This window comes from Colletotrichum siamense (assembly GCF_013390195.1).
Source record: "Colletotrichum siamense strain Cg363 chromosome Unknown KSG_Cg363_contig05, whole genome shotgun sequence".
Taxonomy (NCBI): Eukaryota; Fungi; Ascomycota; class Sordariomycetes; order Glomerellales; family Glomerellaceae; genus Colletotrichum; species Colletotrichum siamense.
Window position 1 is genome coordinate 661,537 of NW_023501018.1, and position 19,577 is coordinate 681,113.

The window sequence follows — 19,577 nt, forward strand, 5'->3', positions numbered from 1 at the left end:
AATTACCTTCCGAAGAACAGAGTAGTGGGAAGTTGAACGTCTTTGAATTTGAAGATGCATAACGAGTCAGAATTCATGACCCGACGCTGATGCCTGTCTAAAAATGCTTTAGTCTCCAGATAAACTTCGATCGGAATCTGAACTTAGGTTGCCGTTCAACCGAGACAGGCCTGTACCCGGATTAAACATGCAACCTCCTGCAGGTTGAAGCTTGAACCTTAATCGTGCCCATGTTCCCACGCAAGGCGAAGACAACAAGTCTTGTCCGAAAAAAGTCCGATAAAACGAGCGACACGTTGCGAATGACGCAGCACCTACGACGAGAGATATCGCGTTCGTGTAAATAGGCCATCGCTGCCCCAACGGTTTACTTTGTGCCCCATGCAGTTCTCAACGCATCGACTACCGAACTGGTAGGCCATGCGTGTAAACTCTCCAGGTTCGCCATGAACTCTACAATGGCCTGCTGCTCGCCCTCATCGTGAAAGTACTCTCCACACAAAGAGATGCCCACGCCAGCAGTCACCATCGCAGGCTGGTCCCTGTGATTCGACAGCGCGAGGCCACATATTTTGCGTGTCGCATCTCTCAGCAACTCCTCGAAAGCCTGGTTCGCCGCCTGTGCACCGATGCCCAGTCTCTGGTTCTTCACGCTATGCACCGCTAGCATGATCCTGGTCAGCTCGATGTGTTGCAACGCCAGCACCTGACAGTCGTTCGCGTGCCAGATTATGGGGAAGTAATCGCCCTTTTCAGGGTTCCGTTCTTGGTATGCCAGGGGCTTGTAGTGGGGAGGCAGGTGTTCGTCCCAGTTGTGCTCGAAGGCTTTGAGGGCGTTCCACTGCTCCACTCGGGACTTGGGGTCTTCGGAATCGATGGTGTTGTCGGACGACGTTCCGAAGCAGAATTTGAGGACGTAGGCGCACCATACGAGGATTCGGTTGGCCCAGTCGAAGTCGTCGGCGACCATGTCAGGTTCAAACTGGGAGCAGTCTTCGGCGCCTTGGAGGGGAAGCCGGAAGGGCCGTCGGTAGAGCAGGACGGACCATATCTCTTGACGAAGGGCAATGAGGGTAGCGGAGTGCCGTAATGACGGCATGCTTGGGGCATAGATATCGGCGCCTCGTGGGGGATGATAGATGATGCTGAAGAGACCAATGGTGTCTTCTTGCTGGGCATGGAACACAGCTTGAACCGCGCTGACGTATGTCTCGGAGTCAGAACCGGTGAGATGAGCTGCAAGAAAAGAGTCGTTAGCAAGGGCATCACATCTTGTTGTAACTAATATTGAAACGCCCTACAGTCGACTTGTTCATGGTAACGAAGGATTGTGATAGCAGTGAGGGCGTCGTCATTGCATGGATGTGCCGGATCCGTTGACGTGTCCATCAGATACGAAATGCACTTGTTATGGTAGTGAATGGCAGACTCTTTGTTGAGATTTGGGAGAGGTATGCCGTGGTATTCGATTACTTGGTTCGGGCCCTTGTTTGACCATAACTGAGTCAAGTATCTGGCTGCCGCTGTACATATTGCGTACATCAAGAGGGGATTATAGACTGCGCGCTGGGGCACTACGAGGAAATAATGACGATCTCGGTCGGTGGTATCGAACTGGATGTGACCAAATTGAGTGAGCACTTGGAGCGGATGGGAAGTAAAGGGATACTTCAAGGATTCGCCTTGAGGGGGGTCATAACGAGACAAACATACAGCTGCAGCAAGATTCTCAATGAAGCATCGAATAAGGCATCCTTCCTGCAAACCTAATTGCGGAGTCTCGCTGATGCTGCCTGCAACTGACGAAGCTTCGACGTTTGGCTCTTCAAAGACGGGTGAATGGTATTGCGAAAGCAAACTTGGCCGTCTCGGTCGGCCGTTGACGATAGCTCTACTCCATCCTTCAGGTATCGAGCGAGGAACTGACGGGCTCGGTGCAGATATGCTGGTGTATGGCGTGCTTATGCTCGAGGAAGGGGTTGCGACCGGTTGAAAATTGAAGAATGACGCGTGTCCATGGCTCGAGTTCGCTGTCCCATTTGCTATTTGGGTTCCACCCCCTAATCCGATGTCGAAAGTTTCAGCATCAGCTGGTGAGGATTGTTGCGATCGTGCCTGAGCATTGGGTGACAGTGTCGTGACAAGACTAGATGATTCTGACAGAGTACTCGGCCCGCCTTGCGAAAATGATTGTAGCGCCTCGGCTGCTGCGGTGAGTTGGTCAGCTGCCTTGGGTTGTGCCACAGTGATCGAGGCTTCGAACGTCGGTTGGTTGGGATTCGGGGGAGGAGGTATTGATTTGCTTTTGGGGGCCTTGCTGGACTCGTCGACGATAGCGAGAGGCTTCTGTGTATCTTCGTGTTGCAAAGCCGGTGTTAGAGTTCCATCCGGTAGATATCAGCAGAAGGGCTTTCTTAGGAAGGGTCTTACCACCACTTGCACTTGCGTGCAGCCACGGTTGATTCACATCGAAGGAATATTTCTTTTCTGACGCGACCATGCGCTTGAACCTGAAGCGGTTACTCACGCGTACGCAGTGAGACTCTGACTTCTTGCAGCCAGAGCATGGTGTTTCGCCGTCGCCTGCGATCCACAGTCAGTATCAGCAACTCCCCGGGCTTGATATGCACATGGCTGTTCCGCCAAGACAAAGGTAGGCCAATGAAAGGGGTGCCATTCGCAATAACTCACATTTGAGGTGTTTTTCTATGTTCAATCAGGTTAGCCGGGCATGGTCGATGACCACACCTTCAAGCGAGAAAACAGGGGGCGAAGACGATAAGACATCCATCCCTCCGTGATGTCCGCGGACAGCGCGGACCACCATCATGACATGACGAACGAACAAAAACAGCAACACTGAAGGACGGGAAATATAAGGTCAAAATACCACATACCTCTGCATTTTCCGCACGGCACGATCCGTTCGCGTCTCTGTGGTGGAGCCATTCCCGCCCTTCAGAGTAAGGCATCATACCATGGCTGAGGCAAAGAAAATGTCGAGGTGGCCCAGGAAGGAAGCAGTTCGCCGACACCATCCGTTGGCGTGGGGCAGTGCGGAACATATAAAAAGGGCATAAAGAGGACATTACTCGGCGAAGTGGGCGCCTAGCGGCTCTAGATGGCTTTAGCTTCAGCGACCAATCCCTGCTCACCCAAGGCCTCCATCTGGGTGTCTCTAGGGCACGTTAGGAATGGTTTTGTCCTGGAAAGGAGATGTTGGTGGGGGAGTCGAACCCCGCACTGCAAGTCTTTACCGCGTGCGTTTGATTCTGACACTGAGTCTCTAACGCAGTGCGGTGTTGGCTGTGGAGTAAGCATGTAGAAATACGTGTGAAAAGTTGGGACGTGTAAGCTGTCCGCGGGATCCACGGCGTCTACCTCCTGGCAAATTCTTGCATGCCATGATATCATTTCCCCTGCTTTGCGATCACGAACCTCAAAAAATTGGATTTTGGTGTTTTCCAATGTTCTCTGATAGTCATGTGGCATCGGGAATGCATCTGGTATGACAGCTCACAAACCTTGAAGCTCTGGAGCAGGCGGTATGACGAGTCTGGCCATTCAGCTCTTCAGCTTTAATATGGCTTCACGATAACGACGGGCGAATCTTCTTCTCGGTCTCGTTCACGCATCGTGTCACACGGGTATCGGCATGGCCAGAAAACCTTAATTCATACATCGAATACAACCTCGGATGCGGCAGGGCTTCCGCACCATCCACGTCTACGGCATACTGGAGACCTGATACTTCGGGTCGGTCCAGATCTCCTCCACAATGCGCCTGCGGATATCCTGCTCCTCCGCCACACTGTGATCTCCAAACAGGGCGGAGATCTGCTCCAGAGACTTATGGGCCGTCTCAGGCACCATGAAGAAGGAGAAGACACCGGCTGCAACGCAGAAACACCCGAAGAATAGATAGGTGCCCCAGCCAATCTTGATTAACATCTCCGGAACACAAACTCCGATGATGAAGTTAGCCAGCCAGATCATGGCGGTCGCAGCTCCAACACCCTTGGCGCGCTTCGAGTTCGGGAAAATCTCTGCGGGCAAGGTCCACGCCAAGGGGCCATACGATGTCGCGTAGCAGAGAACGTAGATATCTGTGAGCGATGTGAGTCAGTGTTCTGCCACTCGTCCATGATTGCTACGAGAAAGGGGCGGGGTTTCTCACAAATTAGGGCAACGCCGAGCCAACCCATGGCGGGATGCTGGTCCCAGCTACTGTTGAACTTGCCAACCACGCCTGCCATGATGAGATGGGGGACAGCCATGGCGAAACCGCCTCCGATTGCGAGCTTCCTGCGTCCGACTTGGTCGAGGAACAGGAAGGTGGGGATGCCGGCGATGAGCTGGCAGATGTTGACCATCCCGGATAGGATCAGGGGCATGTCTCCCTTCTGGCCAAGGGCAGCGAAAAATGTGGGAGCATAGTATACGAACGCGTTGATTCCTGTAAAGATACTTAGGCGTTAGAGAACAAGTTTTAGATCTTTTGGGGAAATACCATCGTACCTGAGAATTGCTGGAAGAACGGGATTGCGAGGGCAATGGTGGTGCGCTTCAAGTACCGAGGTCTGAAAAGATCCGCCCATTGCGCAAGTTCTGCCGTGAAAGCGTTGGTGCTAGGGTGATCGCGAGCCACCATTGCCTGCTGAAATCGCACCTCGGATAGGATTCCCTTCCACTCGGCTTGCACACGCTCATCGGATACGGGTACACGGCGGAGCTTGGTCAAGGCTCCGAGACTGTCCTCGTCACGGCCGACCATCGCGAGCCAACGCGGAGAGAACGGGAAGAAGTGGATGCCGAGGCCCACCATCAGCGCCGGAGCCATTTGCAGAGCGAAGGGGAGTCTGAAAGCCCACTCGCCGGAGATGCTTCTCGTGCCGAACGTGATCCAGTATGCGACAATGGCACCAATGACGATGCTGATGGACTCCAGAACGAGGAGGGAGCCTCGCAGGTTTGGAGGCGCAATCTCAGAGATGTACAATGGCGCACCCATGGCCAGGGTTCCGACACCAATTCCTCCGATGGTGCGGCCGGCGACCAAGGTGCCGTAGTTATGGGCCGCGGTTTGGATTATGGCGCCGACGCAGAAGAAGAATGTGGCGATCGTGAGGGCCCATTTGCGGGAGATCTTATCGGCGAGGTATGGGAGAAACAGGCAGCCTATGAACGCTCCGAACTCAAGCATGCCAGTCATGAAGCCGGTGTTGAAGCCATATCTCGGGTGGTCGGGGGAGGTTTCGGGGAATTGGTCGTGGAACTGGGGCATAACCAGGATGATTGAGATGACACCCTGATCTGACGCACTTGATTAGAGAGGATCTTTACACAGCGATTCTAACAGTTGCGAGCAGACGTACCGTAACCGAAGGAGAATCCACCGAAGGAGGCCAAGAGAGCAGCCCCAAGTACGTATGGGGACCGCACGATACCCTTGATGCCATCAACATCGTAGTTAATCGGCGCGTCAGCCTGAGCTAGAATGTTGGCGTTGACATCTTCAACTTGACTGTGAGCACCGCTGCGCGACTGCGTCTTTTCGAGATCGGACATGACGGTTCCTCGTCTGTTGCACGCAATGAGCCGGGACACGGAAGAAAGGTCGAACAAGGGGTGCAGGGCTCTTAGTCCGAGGCCCCGGAGAGTGATGATGGATGGTCTAGTTGAGATTTCCTCTGAACTTGTGTCGAGCACAAGATGAGACAAAAGTTTGGAATAGCTTCTCAGCTCATCTCTTTATACTTTGGCCGATGTTCTTAACATCAACTTCTACATCCATGGCAACAGCGGACATGGTCAATGCCGCCAGCCAATCAGGACAGAGGCAATGTCAAGAGCGGACTGTTTTGGGAGATTCTCGATTCTTGGAGAAAGAGACAGCCGGGAGCTAACGTGCTTCCCCCACGGGGTAGACTGCCTGTCAATTGCCTGCGGTCATACATCCCCGGCAATTCATTCGTGTTCAGGTTGGAACTGGAACAGGGGGGCACATCAGCTTGCAGACTGAGTACATCACGGGCGGGGAATAGAGGACTGTGAAAGAGTTGGTACAACATTGGACAGAGATCGACTCGCCAAGTTCAGATGGCCGAGCGTTCGACCCACACCGCGTGACGTGCCTCGCCCGGGGGCGTTCCATGATGCGAATGGATCATCCAAAAGAGGAGCGAATTCGCCGGCATTTCGGCGAGTGACTGCCCAATTGGGATGGGTTTCTTAGTCTACTTCAACTACCCCGCAAACCATCCTGGACCCAAACTTGAATTGTCTCTACCAACCAAGACATGCACCCCAGCCTCGGAAGGGTCATGTTTGACCTTGTCAGTCGAATCTGGCGATGGCACTAACTGCTAACAGAAGTAAAGTCTGGGGCAAGCTTAGCTGTCATCTGCGCCTGGATCAGGTTGTGGGGTTTATCACACGCACGCCTGCATCCCCGGAGCGCAACAGCCAGACCAGTCCCTCGAAATTGGGGTCCGGCCGTACCGTCAAAAGGCATAATGCTTCAGTACTTTGCGCCAAGGACGGCATTAAATCCTCTTCCCGAATGTCCTCCATGTCATCGGAGAGTCGGAGGTGGCGATGTAGAGCCTATCGTCACAGTCGTAGCAGATATGGAAGCATGACCAATAACGGAGTTAATGTTGCGTCAGACTTTGCCCGCAAGACGTTTTGCTTATCTATTAGTCTATTATATGGCGCCGATTCAGTCTGAATATTGAGCACAGATACGAAATTACCCTAGGTTCTAGCTGACAGTCATGGGGCATGGGCTACGACGGAAGGCTTTGCCTAGTTAGATAGAAGTATCTGGTTCTGGCTAGATTGCAATTCACTGGCGATTTTTCCCGGCGGAGATTGTGGCCGTTTTATTCTCGATCACGGCTTACTCGAGGGTAAAGCTCAGGGGAAAGACTTCGCGTTCGAGAGAAATGGCAGTGGCAGGTCTACTATCTAAGTTGACGGCCAAGCTGAGTGTGGTAGACTTTGCATAATGGGCATCGCAAATGGATTTCTCCCCCGTGATACATCGAGAACAGCAGTGATTCATAGAAGGCCGAGACATACTCGTGGCCGGTTTTGCTCGCCCATATTACTTCAGCTTGGATGGCACTTGCTGATGAATACAGCTCAGCAAGAACAACATCTCAGCATCCAGAAGCTCAAAATATACACGGGTAGCCGCCATTCAGGAGCTAGTGCTCTTACAAATAATAGTCATATTTCTAAAGTCTTTGTTGGAATAGCTATTTGGTTTCAATTTAGACAACATGTGGCCTCAACATGTTACTCAAGTTTCCTTCGCCAAATCTTAATCGGCATAGGCCCGCAAATAATGTTGAAAGCCTCAAATCTCTCCAACTTGAACTCAGGAGAAGGCAACGCAAACTCATACCGATGGACCAATGAGGCCAACATCATGATCTGTTCCAAGTACGAAATGTTCCTCCCGATACAGCCACGCGCCCCGGTCGAAAAGGGGATGAAATACGGCTCCATGCGCTTTCTCTCCTCAGGGTCCAGCCACCTCGTCGGCTTGAAGGTTTCCGGATCAGGAAAGATTTTCGGATCTCGGTGCGCTCCATATATGGTCATCGAGACACTGGTGTCGCCAGGAATCCACTCATCCAGAATGCGAGCTCCCTCCGGAGGCGTACGACGAGGCAGTGGAGCTGATGTGGGCGGGATGAAGCGGAGGGCCTCGTCAATGCATACCTTGAGAAATGGAAGGTCCTTGACTTTGTCGTAGGGAGCGATCACCTCTTCAGGCTCTAGGACGCTGTCGACCTCCTTGCGAAGTCTGTCCATGTACTCCGGATACTGGATCAAAAGCTCCAAAATGTGCGTTAAAGCGATAGCTGTGGTGTCTGATCCAGCGTTGATGATGGCGCCGACCTCGGCAACAAGCTCACCCCAGTCAAGGTTATTGGGAGAGCCAGTCTTGTCTTCCATCATACAAGAAAAGAAGTCGTCCAGCTTTTCACCGGCTTGGTACTTGCGCAGGCGCTCAGCAGCAGCGTGGTAGTACACATCATCCCAGGGCTTGCCGTCTTCCCAAATCTTCTTATACTTGCTGGGGACAGACTTGGTGATCCACTCAATCCAAGGCCACAGATTGTAGTCCCAAACGAACACCGCTTGGGCAATTGCTGTCTGGTTCTGAGAATGGCGGTAGCGAGCTTTGTATGTGCTGCCATCGCGCCTCTCAGCCGTGACAACGTCCGTTCCGGTATCAAGGAGATCCATCTTCGAGGACAGGGTGATGAAGTTGATGGCTTCAATGGTCCAGAGATTGATCCAGTGGTTGAAGTCGATGGTGAGATCCTGAGGCTCAGGGATGGTGCCTTTCAAAGGCTCGGTGCATTTCTCATCAAATGCCTTGAATAGGCGCTCTGCAGTGTAGGCGACCTTGTACTCCCACTTTTCGAGGTTCTTAATGGCGAAAGCGGCTGACAGCAACTTGCGCTTCCGGGCATGCTCCGGCTTGTCAACAACATCGAAGAGATGCCTGTGGCTTCCGCTCAGAACAACGTAATTGTTGTCCTTGACGCACTTGGTGCTATGGCCGTAGATGTCTTTGATCGCCCGGGTGTCGCCGAAGGATAAGGCATTAGGACCAGTTCTCAGGATTGGAAGTCCTGTTGTCTGATGCGTCTCATGAAGCTCTTTCGAACGGAAGCCTTGAGCTGTGAGATAGCAGTGCCTCAAGTCTGTGAATGGTGACAAGGGAGAATAGTTGGGGTATTTGCGGAGACCCTTGGAGTCATAAAAGTAGAGGATGATAGGTCGAATGACAAGGTAAGAAATGGCGGCGAGGGCCGCAAGCCCCGCGGCGAAAAACCCCAACATTTTAACTTCAGGATCTAAGTGAAAATGACATTCAAGATCAAAGAGATCGAGGTGAAGTCTATGGGCTGTTGTTTTCAAAGAGTGGCATCGTGAGCAAGAGTCTTATACTCAGTCTTCGTGAAAAGATTACACACAGTCATATCCAACAATCCTACAGTATTCTCAACACCCTTCAAAGGCTGGGCTCTATCCTATTTCGTTCCCAGAACCCGCGGGACTGGATGCTCTTGCATAATCCGCGGGGAACTGTCTTCCCAGTCGATCAAAGAGATCGGCTACCGAGCAAGATGTAGAAGTCACACGTCAGAAAGCCACAATGAATAAAGGATGTCACTCAATCTCGTATTCAAACGGGTAATAATTCGCCGAAAGCTCGGTATCTGGGTCTTAGGCATCTATCTTTGGAAATAATTCGCCGGATGCCTTCCATTTGAAGCGAATACCCCAAGATATCGTCAGCCCTTCTGGACGCCAAGTCTGATCGATATGCGGCTGACGGACCCCGCATGCGGGGAAGCCATCTTCCCCGTGGGGTTGAGGCATGGTTTCACGTCTAGAGTAACATTAATATAGATCGACGTGACGTCCTGGAGTGAAAACCGGCGAAAGATTGCCATTTTGGTAAACGGCACTTGTATAGAGAGGCTAGGAATACCATAACTCAGTGATTGAACTCGTGGCTTATCTCGGTATTCGGAAAGTGATCGCGATGTTGCATAGTGTCTCTTGTTCGTATCGACGTTGGAAATGAGCGATAAAATTATCTTACCAGAGTGTTCTCGCGTTGGTACCAGAAGGTTAATAGCAACTCCCTCGCTGTGGTCGACTATGGCCGTCCAGCTTCTCTCACAAGCAACGCACGGATTCAACATGGCTACATCTTTGACTTCCAACAATACTCAAAGTCGGCTTTTGATGGATGCTGTCAATGTTTTGTCGAAGCAGGCCACCTACGACGACTACTTCCTCCTCCCTCTCGTTATCCTGGGATCCCTCTTCGTCTTCAACAGAGGGAGCATCCTTCCCAAGACCGACCCGTATTACCAAAAATGGTTCTGGAAGCCCCAAGAGTCTATGGGCGGCAATGTCACTCTCACAAAACGGACCAGAAATATCGCAGAGAAGATTCAAGAACTCGGATCTGACCTGGTTATTTTCTGGGGTTCCCAATCTGGCACGGCCGAAGGCTTCGCCCACCGTCTCGCCCGCGAATTCCACCAACGCTTCAAGCTAAATGCTCTTGTCGCGGATCTGTCAGACTATAACGCTGAGACCATCTCTCTCATACCGCAGTCGAAGCTTTGCATTTTCATCATGTCCACCTATGGAGAAGGTGACCCCAGCGACAACGCTCAGGATTTTGTTAGTTGGTCCTCCAGAACAACTGGCTTGTCTCTTGGCCACCTGAAGTACGCAGCCTTTGGTTGTGGTAACAGCAACTATCGATTCTACAACAAAGTCATTGACGATGTTGCGATGGCCTTCACAAGCTTCCGAGCAACTGCAATTCTGCCCACTGGCAAGGGCAACGAAGCCACCAGAACAACTGAGGAAGACTTCATGGAATGGAAAGATAGCCTCTTCAAGACGCTTGTGAATGAGTTTACCTACAAGGAGTACGATATCGAGTACGATTCCAGCGTCGATTTCATTGTCCATGAGGTGGACGAAAGCAAACTTCATGTCGGGAAGCCTTTCTACAGAGCAACATCGAAGAAGGCCACGACCCTCAACTCTGAGATCGCTGCACTGCCTGTCAGAGCCAAACGTGAGCTTGAGCGACACGATGGACAAGGACATAGCGTCATCGATCTGGAGGTGGACTTGTCGAGTCACCTTGAGATCAAGTACAAGACTGGAGACCACATTGCCATCTGGCCTGTCAACCCGACTGAGGAGGTTCAGTCTTTGACCCAGATTTTGGGGTTGGACTCAAGGAACGAGTCGATTCAGGTCATCAGCAAGGCCACCGAGGAAGAGCCCAAAGTACCAAGCCCAACCACAATTCAGGCACTCTGCCAGCATTACCTTGAGATTTGCGCAGCTGTTCCACGAGAGACAGTCCTATCCCTGGTCCAATTTGCGTCTACCGATAAGGTCAAGACCGAACTCAAGACGATTGGCCATGACAGGGAGACTTACGCAGCCTTCCTGGAACAAAACCATCTTACTCTCGCCCGGCTTCTCAAGCATACCCTTACCGTTGATCCGTCAGCCACGTGGACAAACCTGCCCTTGTCATTCATGATCGACTTCTTACCAGCGATGCAGCCACGTCTGTACTCTATCTCAAGTTCTAGGATCACCTCGCCTCGCCACGTCAGTCTCACTGTCTCGGTCAAACCTTCCCAGTTGGCAGCCAAGCCAGATGTCACTATCGCGGGCCTTGCAAGCATATATCTATCTCGCCTTCAGCCAGACAGGCCCGGGTCTCCTGAGACAGCTTTGATCAACATGTCTCGAGTTCATGCACAGATCCGTGGATCATCCTTCAAGCTTCCTATCCTCCCTTCTGTGCCGCTGGTGATGGTCGCCGCCGGCACCGGCATAGCACCATTCCGAGCTTTTGTACAGGAACGCGCCCGGCTTGCATCTGTTGGCAAGGAGATTGGAACAATGGTCTTGTTCTTTGGCTGCCAGAATGAGTCGGATTATCTCTTCAAAAACGAGCTTGCTGAATTGATGGGCGGTGCCCTGGCTGGAAAGCTTGAGGTCGTTACGGCATTTTCACGAGTGAACAGCCAGAAGACCTACGTGCAACACCGGCTTCAGGAGCGAAGCCAGGATGTTGGTCGCTTGTTGCTGGATGAGGATGCTGCATTTTACATTTGTGGTGCCGCAAACATGGCCAAGGCCGTTGGCAACGTCGTGAGAGAGACAGTTAAGGTGACACGAGAATGGGAAGATGATGAAGTTGAAAGCTGGAGACAGGAAAGGAAGAGGTCAAAGAGATGGTTTGAGGATGTGTGGAGTTGAATAATGGCTACTCGAAGAAGATGGTGGTTACAAAGCGTCCTAAAAGTTCCGCTACATCGAAGGTTGATGCTTGCATTGTTTGTATTACGTTTACTCTATTGCCCAAGGGACATGAGTTCGAGTTGTTTGAGGTCAATCGTTACAGAGCTTATGAATGTTTCCCAATGTAGCTGCTACACTGATCAGCTCACTACTTTCCAATGTCCAATCACCTTGACCTCATATCGTCGAATTATCTCATGCTGCGATCGGCTGTGCATTGACTCGAACTTGTGTCTCAAGCTCGACCAAGCTTCTCTCGTCTTCTGTCTTTTCCACGTTATCGAAGAAGTTCGGAGACAAGGCGAAGCCATGATCAAACTTCTTCATGACCTCAGTAGCCTCTTTGATGACGTCGTAACTGTAAGTGAAAGACATGATTCCACGGTGATCCGCTGTTCCATGGTTAGTGGCGCTTTCTTCCAGGATGATAACCTCGACTCACTAGGAATGTCTTCCTCATTCAAGAACTCCATAAGATCCTTCTTGACCTTGTGCGCCTCATCAATTCCCACGTTACTGAGAATCTGAATGGCACTGGCACGACCGCGGCGGAGCTTCTCGTATAGTGCCATCCGCTCTTCGACCTGAGAGGAATCTGTGGCATTGGAGAAAATGATGCCGAGAGCAACACCGTCCTCGATTCCCTGGGCACCGCCTTGACCCTGATCTTTGACTTGTCAGTAAGAGCCTGCAAGAGAAAGGTATGATCGAACTCACGAGGTAGCATTGGGTGTGCCGCATCACCAGCCAGGACCAACTTGCCCTTGCGCCATGTTGGCAGAGGAGCGCGGTACAGCAACGGCCATCTCTTGATCTCTGTTGCTTTGCTGTGTTTGGTTTAGTAAGGTGCGAAGCTCTAGTCACCATCCTTGATCGGAAGACTCACTTGATAACAGCCTTGAGACCAGGGTGGAATCCGTCGAATCGCTCGAGCGCGACATTCTTGTCGAAGTCGGCATGATAGTCTGAGACGATACAGCATGGTTAACATCACAGAGCAGCGCGAGTCTTTGTCGATTCACTCACCCTCCTTGGTTACCGACTTCATCTCTTCATCGTAGAAAAGCCCCACGAAGTTATGGATAGTGTTCCTACAACATTAGACCTAATGTTCTGATCCCACTGGGTTACATACTTACTTGCGGCATGGGTAGGAGACAAGTCGTCGACTCGTCGCGTGGTCAGGGTAGAGGCGGATAAGGTTGTCCGAATTCTCGTTGAAAAATCTGGTCTCGTCGTCTTGCTCGAGAACGTCCTTTGGGATCAGGAAACGGTAGCAGCAGTTGTAATGACCCGCAGGAACGGGAGGGTTCTTCCTGCCAAGCACAGTCTCGCTGGCAATGGAGTGAACGCCATCAGCGCCAATGACCAAGTCCGCCTTTATTTCTTGGCCATCGTTCAGCAACACCGATGGGACTTCGGGGTTCTATAAGGTGTATATGTAAGTCTATTGTGGAGTGAGAAGCCGCAGCACACATTTACAGCAGCTCAACAGGAACACAACAGGGAGCTCACGTATTCAACAGCCCATGACTTGAGATGGATCGTCACGGGAGTGCCCGGCCCCAGCGGATCCGTCGCCTTTTGTTTCAGAGCGTCGTGCAGATCGACGCGATGCGCGTACCACAGATCGGCGCCGTAACGCTCGTTGTTCTGGGCATGCGACATGGCCATCGTGGTCGCCTGGGTCACAGGGTCCTTGAACTCAATCGGGCCAGCTTTGACGAAGCCAGCGGCCTCGGGGTCGAGACCCCAGCGGACAAGGAAGCGTGCGACATTCGGAGGGACGTGGATGGCGGCGCCCACTTCGTTGTTCATCGCGGATCGCTCGTAGATGTGCACCTTGTGGCCCGCGCGGCGAAGCGAGATTCCGGCGGAGAGGCCCGCGATGCCTGCTCCGATAATGACGATGTCAAGCATGGCTGGGTGATGATGAAGGGAAGGAAATATGAAGACGGCGTCCAACAGTCACCTTACGCAATTGGTGGCTTTCCGATGCAAATGAGGTCGTGCGTGAGTTTGCGATGGTTCTTGGGATGAAAATGAAGGGGGGATCATCTCTCCTCACAACCGACAGAGCGAGGAGAATACGCAACATCAAAAGCCACAGATGTATGCTTCGTCAGTCAGGGGGTGTATCTCCGTTTGCTCCACCAAAAGCGCGAGAAAATTGAAGGCAACCCGCTCTTTCATGGGGGCATGGATCTCGCAGAACGAGGCCATTGGTGGTAATTACGGGAACTTCTCAAAGGTGTGAAAGAAGAAGTTCTCGCTGTCAACCTGGAAAAGTTCAGGATCCAGAATCCCTAGTGATGACAGCTTTAGGAAGCTCGCCGATACGACGGTGCTAATTCGTTCCGACTGGCCAGAGTGTTCATGGCTGTCGCTCGTGTTGGTTCAATGTTCAGTAATGTGGGCGGGATATTGTTCCGAAGCGTATCTTGGCTCTTCGGGCCATTTCGGTTCCTGAACTGGCGTTCATCGTTCTATTCGCCCATGCAAGGGGGCGGCAAGACGGCCTTACTCGAGAAAGGCAAGAGATGAGGCTCGAAGTCTTCCGTCGGCATCCCGGCCGTATTTGTTGGTCAAGCTATTCTGCGCGCTCCAGACCGGACACACTGCGCTATTCCAGGACCAGAACCGGGTTTGTCCAAATGAGTCCCACAGCGGCGACAGGCCGGATATCTCGCCTGGGGTCCCTATTGGACATGGCTCCGCGGAATGGGTGTTCGCTTGTTAGAGCTCCACGCCCGCCCTAAATATCGAACATGGAGGCAAAATTTGCTCATTGGTAGGCTGTGGTGTATGAGAAGAACGCAAGTTACGCGTTTCACATGCAGCCAGTGAATTTGAGTCAACACATCGCTGCGGCCTATCGGTGATAGCTGCATGTTAGGTAACGTCATGTCCGAGTTCCGATTTCGTGCAGAACTCTAGTGGGGATTCTCGGTTTTCCCCCGCAACGCTGTCTTCTTTTTGTTCTTCACCATCAACGAGCAAACATGGAACGACGAAGTAGATTCTGCCTGTCGTTGAAAACTGTCAGAAACAGAGTCAGCGTTACCCCAGCTCCCCTTCTGCACGCTAAAAGTGACTCTGGCCACAAACATAACATCTCTGGCATGCCCTTCAGCGCCGAGGCCTTTTCATGGGTCGAGATCCGCCTAACAACGTTGAGGCCGTGCGCCCTTGCCGTCTGTTCAGGGGTCTCGGGGACCCAAGGACCAGCGGGCCGATCCTTGTACACACACCCGCTCGAGTCAGTTCTGCTGTGGGATGTCCTGAAGAAAGGCATACTGGTTGATCTTTGATGTTGGAGGGCTTTAGATGGCGTGTTATGGGTCTTGCTTGCACTGAATACTGAATAAAAGTACAATCTGGATATGTCTGGGCAGTGAGCTTGTTGGAGATCTGATGGTATAGAAATATTGTTGCTACGGGATTCATAACCCTTTCAAACCTTCATCCGGGTGCTGTGCCTCTTACGTGTACATACCCTGGTCATTCCAGGTTCTCCAACGGGCGATGGCTACCACAGTGTCATCACACGGAGTACCCCTTCAAATGATTGAGACGATAATCTCAGGGCTAGACCACACGTGGAACTGCGATGCGCCATGCACCAACGTCTCCTTCCCAGGTTCGCAGGTCAGTGTACATCGCCAGTGGAACCAGTGGCCAAGTCCTACATCGGCTGGCAGGATGGTTCACCAGATCATGCAATAGGCGACGAACAAGGAGTTTTAGACGTTTTGATTCGTCCGTCCTAGATGTCTTGAAAAACATATGCCCACGGACGTCCGAACTCCCTGTGAACACAGACTGCCGATCATCTCGGAGTGTTGCGTATTAGTACTTCAACCTCCCTTTTGGCTGTGCCGCCGTTTCTTTTCTCATAGATCTGCACCTCTCTAAACGATTCTTTCGTCCAGCCAGTCACTTTGACTGAGCTTTCTTCTCCAGTTCTTTCGCGTATCTATGCGGTGATCCGAATTTCATCACAGCCGTCCTTTCCCGCAATCTCTGGCAGACATGTCCGCGGATAATACCAACATGGCGGAGAAGCCAACCGACAACGCCGTTGTCGTCGGCAGCACCGAGAAGTCTGCCCCCGGATCATCAGATGGCAGCCAGGTTTCCGACGAACCCGAGCCTAAGCTTCACGCGAAGACTTTCCTGGCTGTTTTTGCAGTGGCTTTGATCTACTTCGCGCAACTATTTAGTCTTATTGGCGCCGGTGCTGTAAGTTGCACAACATCTACTACCCCTCACACCAATGCAACGGCAACTGACGTGAGATGTCTTACAGCAAGGTCAAACCATCGCGGGTCACTTTGGTGCCACAGACAAGACGAGTTGGCTCTCGGCAGTTATCACCATCATGACCGTTGTTCTCGGACCCATTTTCTCACAAGCCGCGGATTACTGGGGTCGTAAATGGTTCATCGTCATCCCGACTTTCTTCGGCGCGATTGGCTCTATTGTCGTCGCCCGCTCAACGAGTATCGAGATGTGCATTGCTGGGTTCTGCATCATCGGCGTGGCCTTCGGCGCCCAGCCTCTGCTTCATACAGTATCTTCAGAGGTATTGCCTCGCAAGTGGCGCGCGTATGGACAGGCATCCGACATGATCTCAAATGGCCTCGGCAGCATTCTCGGTCTACTGGTGGGTGGTGCCTTCAACAGAACCAACAACACGGCATCTGATGGGTTCCGATCCTACTTCTACATGGCTTTGGCTCTATACGCCGTGTCTGCCATCCTATGTATTGCCGTCTACAATCCTCCTCCCCGCCCTCTTCAGAAGAGTCTCACTTTGACGGAGAAGCTTGCAAAGTTGGATTGGGTTGGCTACTTCTTCTTAGCCTCCGGCCTTGTACTGTTTTGCTTGGGTCTGTCATGGTCCAAGAACCCCTACGAATGGTCCGATCCCCATGTCTCTGCGACCTTCGCCGTGGGCGTTGCTCTCGCTCTGATGATGGTTGTCTACGAGATCTGGTTCAAGAAAGACGGCATGTTCCATCACGGTCTTTTCACCAAAAACCGCAACTTTTCCATCGTCATGTTTTGCGTGTTTGCGGAAGGCGTTGCTTTCTTTGCTTCCAACACCTACTTCGCCTTCCAGGTTAGCGTTCTGTATGAGACCGATGCGGTCCTCGTCGGCACCCGCTACGCTCTGATGTCTATCGCATCTATGATCGGCTCAGTCCTTTGCGGCTGGTACTGCGCGAGGACTCATCGCTTGCGCTGGGTGACTGTTGGCGCCTTCGTTATCTTCGTCGTCTTTTTCGCCTGCATGGCGACCACGAACCAAGGCTCCAGCAATCCCGTCTGGTTCTATCCCGTTCTCCTTGGTTTCGCCCTCGGCATGACCCTGACTACTCTGATCACCGCCGCTCAGCTTTGCATCCCGCCCGAGCTAATCGCCATCGCCAGTGGTCTCATCATTAGCGTTCGATCCCTTGGTGGCACGATCGGAATTGCCATTTACAATGTCATCTTCAACGATAGCATGAGTCACATGCCTGAGAACATCGCGAAGGCTGTGATCCCCTCCGGATTCAACCCGGAAAACTTGGGCATGCTCATCGGTGGTCTTACCGCTCACGACAATGAGATTCTCGGCAGTATTCCAGGCATCACTCCCACGATCATCGAGAAGGCAGCAAATGCTCTTCTCGGCACTTATGTGTCTTCGTTCCAGAAAGTCTGGATTGCTGCAGCTTGCTTTGTTGCTGTCGCTGTTATTGGTATGTCTCTAGCCTCTGAATATCACTGTCATGGCCACTTGACTGATAATTATCCAGCTGCTGCTTTCCTTTTTGATCCCAAGAAGGAGTTTAACAACCACATTGATGCACCCCTCGAGAAGGAGGAAGCTAGCGTGTACAGTGTCAGCGCATAGAACCAGCAGTCATTAACACCTATGCAGCTTGACACGCTCGTGGATCGGGTTGTCCAAAGTCTTTTTCAAATTCCCACATCCATATTCCTTAGAATTAAAACATGTAGATCATACATCTAATTCAGATCACAAATGTCCACATTCATTCTTTTGAGCCCTTTTTGAGCTATTGACTGTTGAAGATTTGGCGATTCTTGACTCTTGCTGTGGTTTCACACTACACACCATCTTCGGCTTCTCTAAACAGCCAAGGCCTCCTTCGAAGGCTTTCCCCGTCCTAAACCATCATTCTCGGCGCGCGGCTTCACGTCCCGTCGGTAATGAGCACACCCTCTCCGAGCAAAGCGCACCAAAAGGTGTGCTGCAAAGTCGAGATAAGCATGTCTGCCAAGGTTAACACCGGGTGTCCGCCCACACTCCACACACCGGTCAAAGTCGTTGGCACTAGCACGGCAAGGGACCGGTCTGAACCCCTGCTTCTCGTACCGCTGTAGGGTTTCTCCGCCGGGCTCGTTTAGCCCGGATCCCCATGGCCGAACGGGAAGCTTGCGAAATTATTGTCACTAAAAGCGAAGGTGGCAGAGGAGGATCGAACCAATCGCGGGTGATCCGTCAATGTGATGACAGGGGAAAAATGTTGTTGGAGCCGGGGTAAGATTCAACGCCAACTCCAGTCCCCACCGCGGGTACATTGCTGGAGAAGAAAAGCAAGAGTTATCGTATGATGAAGGAGGGTGTCAACTTATTTCGTGATAGTGGGATTCGGTTGGTTCCAGGGTGAAAGGTTTTGAGATTTTGCCTAAAAGAGCCAGCGACAGATTCAGTGCCAGTCGTCTACCTGCTGCGCCGTATGTTGCACCTTTCCCAGCGCCTGAACTCCTTGGCCATTGTGTTGATTGATGCATGAAGAAAACCATGGCGTGGTTGTTACGTTTCTTTTTGGTTTCTCGTTTGGCATCGGGCTTCCTCGCTAACCTGTGACACGAGGAACTGTTCTGCAGCAGGAAATTCCGAGTTACAATTGCCACAAGCCAACCCAAACATTATCTGGAACCAAGATCAATGAATATTTTTCTTGTTCGATTGACTGTTCACGATTACCACTAGAGACTTTTCTCAGCTAAAATTCGGTCTTCATTCTCCAAGGTATATCAGTAATAGTAAGATCAGCAACTAGTGAGATGGCTCTTAGTACCAAGAGATTCCGATCTGGTCCACTGATCGAAGCGCGAAAGATGTAGGAGATCCACGCCAGTCTCCATGTGACAGCGCTTGTTCACATGTCGACGTGGCCTAATATCGCCAGCGTCAAGAGAATTCACCAGACCCTTGATTTCTCCCACCTGCATTACGGGGCTCACCCGTTGCAACATGCCTGCCCCTACTCTCAGTATAAATCCCGAACCCGCCACACTGTGTACGACGATTCACCCAACATCTTGACACTGCGGGATGTGGGCTTGCAACACGGCGCAACATTGCGGCGTTCGAGTCTAGATGTGCTGATTTGAAATTTTCTCGAAGGACTTGGCGGCAGGCTGGTCCGCCTCCCTTGCCACATGAAGCGTGTGATAACCGCTGGGTCGATGTTCCAAGTTCAGCACCATCTCCAACCGAGTCAATCAAACTCTGTAAGATGAAGTGATGGCAGAGAAGCCAAAATGGGCAAAACCAGTTCCGGTAGGATGCATACGAGATGCAAGGAATCCTCCTGAAGAACACATCCGGCGGCCCCCATTGTCAGGGGCAGTGTGACTGAAAGCTGCATGTTCGTGGAGAAGGCAAATGC

The 19,577-nt window shown here is 51.9% G+C and overlaps 5 protein-coding genes across 5 annotated transcripts; 2 read left to right on the forward strand and 3 right to left on the reverse strand.

The window, feature by feature from the left end:
- Positions 1–367: 367 nt before the first annotated feature.
- CGCS363_v007837 (High-affinity glucose transporter) lies at positions 368–5,568 on the reverse strand (the record flags this gene model as incomplete). The annotated part of the gene is made up of 5 exons (XM_036639686.1): positions 368–1,236; positions 3,738–4,106; positions 4,178–4,456; positions 4,519–5,313; positions 5,376–5,568. 5 exons carry the CDS (start codon positions 5,566–5,568, stop codon positions 368–370), a joined length of 2,505 nt encoding a protein of 834 aa, XP_036494624.1.
- A 1,734-nt stretch (positions 5,569–7,302) lies between these two features.
- CGCS363_v007838 (Cytochrome P450 monooxygenase orf5) lies at positions 7,303–8,865 on the reverse strand (the record flags this gene model as incomplete). The annotated part of the gene is made up of 1 exon (XM_036639687.1): positions 7,303–8,865. One exon carries the CDS (start codon positions 8,863–8,865, stop codon positions 7,303–7,305), a length of 1,563 nt encoding a protein of 520 aa, XP_036495117.1.
- Positions 8,866–9,735: 870 nt separating this feature from the next.
- On the forward strand, positions 9,736–11,841 carry cprA-2 (NADPH--cytochrome P450 reductase; the record flags this gene model as incomplete). The annotated part of the gene is made up of 1 exon (XM_036639688.1): positions 9,736–11,841. One exon carries the CDS (start codon positions 9,736–9,738, stop codon positions 11,839–11,841), a length of 2,106 nt encoding a protein of 701 aa, XP_036495118.1.
- A 237-nt stretch (positions 11,842–12,078) lies between these two features.
- CGCS363_v007840 (FAD-dependent monooxygenase OpS4) lies at positions 12,079–13,803 on the reverse strand (the record flags this gene model as incomplete). Its single annotated transcript, XM_036639689.1, has 7 exons — positions 12,079–12,275; positions 12,326–12,550; positions 12,601–12,710; positions 12,770–12,848; positions 12,910–12,974; positions 13,023–13,309; positions 13,399–13,803. 7 exons carry the CDS (start codon positions 13,801–13,803, stop codon positions 12,079–12,081), a joined length of 1,368 nt encoding a protein of 455 aa, XP_036494761.1.
- A 2,133-nt stretch (positions 13,804–15,936) lies between these two features.
- Positions 15,937–17,788, forward strand: CGCS363_v007841 (Trichothecene efflux pump TRI12; the record flags this gene model as incomplete). The annotated part of the gene is made up of 3 exons (XM_036639690.1): positions 15,937–16,125; positions 16,193–17,633; positions 17,691–17,788. 3 exons carry the CDS (start codon positions 15,937–15,939, stop codon positions 17,786–17,788), a joined length of 1,728 nt encoding a protein of 575 aa, XP_036494994.1.
- Positions 17,789–19,577: the final 1,789 nt, after the last annotated feature.